Raw genomic sequence first — 2,676 nt, 5'->3', positions numbered from 1 at the left:
CCACAGAAGACCATTTACCTTGGTTGTATCGAGTGCTCACAAATGTAAGTTTCTGCGCCTCTTGGCTCTCGTGCAGCAAACCCATCGGAGATTCCCTTTTGCTCGCTAACCAGACCCCCTCCTGCCCGCTGGCCCAACAGCCCGAATACGGGACCAATCAAGCATATCGAGACCCAAACAGAACATACAACGACGTAACAAACCTTCTAGCACAATATCCCGGCTTCGTTCTCAGGACGGATGTCTACAGTTAGCAATCCCAATCCCCCACAGCCCTCCCATCACAGCCATCCCCTGCCACGATCTGTTGTAGCGGGATTCGCATATTTGCGGCTTAAAAGCTAACCCAAGTTTTGCCATTTGTGTCTGTGGTTTGAAAAATAGCATATGAGAATGGCACACCTGCTTTACTCCTCCAACTCGCCGGAACGCTGCCTGTCACGTTTCGCGGAGTACTATATCGATTTCCGATAACGATATGGGTGCCCAAAGCCTATCCCCGTGAGCCGCCGTTTGTGTATGTCACCCCGACGCAGGATATGCTAGTTCGCCCGGGTCAACATGTTAGTGGGGAGGGAAGGGTATATCATCATTATCTGGCACACTGGTCAGAAGCATCAGATGTGCGTGGTGTAATTTTCTCCAAACGTTGAAGGGTTTGATTTTGAGCACAGGGTTGTTTCGGGTAGAAGACGGGACGCCTACTGGGAAGGCAGTGTGCTAATTTGAATATGAAAACTATTTAGCGGTCAACGATTGTCGATTTATTGTATATCCTTCGAGACGTCTTCGCGAAGGAGCCTCCAGTAATATCAAAGCAACAACAGAATATCCGTATCCCCACGCAACAAAATGAGCCGCCGCCTCCCGTTCCTCCTTTACCACAAGAACTAGCTAAAACAGTCAGCCCGTCTCCCCCACCTTCTCAACTGCACCAGGCTCCTCCGCAATTACCTCCGAAACCAAGCCAGGTGGTAGAGCATGAAAGGCAACAACAGGAACACTCCGCGCAAGCGAAATACAACAAACCACCGCCACCTTTACCCCCGCTTCCCAACGATATCGGTCACCAAAGGTCAGTATCGCAACAACGGAACTATGACCAAGTGTCGAACCATCATGATACCTACCATGCGCCGCAGCGATCTAGCAGCTTGAGACAGCCCACACTACACTCGCAAATGGCATCCCAAATTCCAGCATTACCACCGAATCGAGGCCACCAGCAAGATAGGTATCGACCAACTCATATGGATATGGGACCGGTGAGCCCGGTTCCCGGAAGCAATGTGATAACTCCACCGCATATCCCCCAAGCATTCTCCCTCCAACATCAGCAGCAACCATATCCTCCCCAGAGCCCACATTTACAACCACAAATCCATCCCACTCCGCAAACACAGCCATTATCTCGTCCTCTTCACGTACCACCGTATGGACCTCCTCCAATGTCTCATCACACTCTGGGGCCACAGCAATCAGCACCACCAGAGAAAAAAACCGAATCGCGAGACCCCCTCAACTCACTCTTCGAGCTTGAGCTCCCTTCTCTATCTTCACCTCAAGTCGCACCGCCTATCCCACCAAATCCAGAAAAAGACGCGCTTCTCCGCAGCCTTTCGGAAACCCTCACGCAAACGCTCCAATCCACCATCTCCCAAACGGCCTCCAACCTCCAACCTCTGCAGACCCAATCCCAAGCCCTCCATGCCGCTATCACCACCCTTCAATCCGAAATCGCCTCCCTGAACTCCTTCCACTCAACGCTGCAATCCAATACGTCTATCCTTCAACAGTCCCTGCAACGTGCTGACGGTGTTATTGCGGATGCAAAATCACGCATTTCTACCGGCCTTGCGACAAATGTATCCTCTAGCGAGCCGAGCTCATCTAGCACAGCAGCAGCAACGGAACGTCAAACCGCGACAGGGCTGCCTGCTATTGATGACGTCCTCCTTGCGCCCACCGTTGTTGGAAAGCAGATATATGACCTTGTCGCTGAGGAGCGGGGGATTCAGCGGGCCATATATGCGCTGCAGGCTGGATTGGTAAAGGGGCGGGTGAGTGTTGAGACATGGGCGCGGTTGACGAGGGGATTGGCGAGAGAGGCGTTTTTGAAGAAAGCGCTGGTGAGGAAGGCGGGGTTGGGATTAGGGTTAGTTGTTGAAGGCGATGGGAAGTAAGTTGTTATAAAGTAATGCTTTTGGGGTGGTGGATATTTGGTTCAACCCTTATCGCGTTCGCGAATTAATTGGGATCGATAACTACGCTTTAACATTAACATAGAAATTTGAAAAGTTTACGAACGAGATACCTCGATGCGTGTGTACTAGTATGTCAGCTAGTTACCAATTAGGGCATCTGGCGAGATGAATATCATTCTTCTTTACGGACCTTCTTGGTCTCCGCAACCATTCAAGAAATGCTATACGTCGACGATGTTAACGCGACTGCAATTGATTTTGACAGCATAGATAGACACTTGTCCTCAATGCCCGCTAAGATGAACGTAAATTTTGGACATGAATGCCAGCGACTTGCGCTTAAACACCTCCTTTTCAAGATTTTCGCAAATTTTTTAAGCATGTTTTTTGACTGTATTTGAAGCTTTACATTTGGGTGTGATACGCGACTTCCTCCACATTTTTTTAAGTATTGTAAATGTAGTATCTCCCT

The 2,676-nt window shown here is 49.8% G+C and overlaps 1 protein-coding gene across 1 annotated transcript in view; it reads left to right on the top strand.

Annotated features, from left to right (window-relative positions):
* The window catches only part of HCAG_01151 (predicted protein), a gene marked incomplete at both ends in the record, with an annotated part of 2,824 nt that extends 346 nt beyond the window's left edge, over window positions 1-2,478 (top strand). The window contains 4 exons of the mRNA XM_001544055.1: window positions 141-249; window positions 385-623; window positions 747-2,179; window positions 2,475-2,478. Coding sequence (XP_001544105.1) covers window positions 141-249; window positions 385-623; window positions 747-2,179; window positions 2,475-2,478 — 1,785 coding nt within the window. The remainder of the gene's footprint in view (window positions 1-140; window positions 250-384; window positions 624-746; window positions 2,180-2,474) is intronic.
* Between the last annotated feature and the right edge of the window lie 198 nt (window positions 2,479-2,676).

The sequence above is a fragment of the Histoplasma capsulatum genome, genomic scaffold (genome assembly GCF_000149585.1).
Source record: "Histoplasma capsulatum NAm1 scaffold_1 genomic scaffold, whole genome shotgun sequence".
Lineage (NCBI taxonomy): Eukaryota > Fungi > Ascomycota > Eurotiomycetes > Onygenales > Ajellomycetaceae > Histoplasma > Histoplasma mississippiense.
Note: the sequence above shows the minus strand (reverse complement) of the source record. Positions and strands in the feature narration are given on the sequence as shown.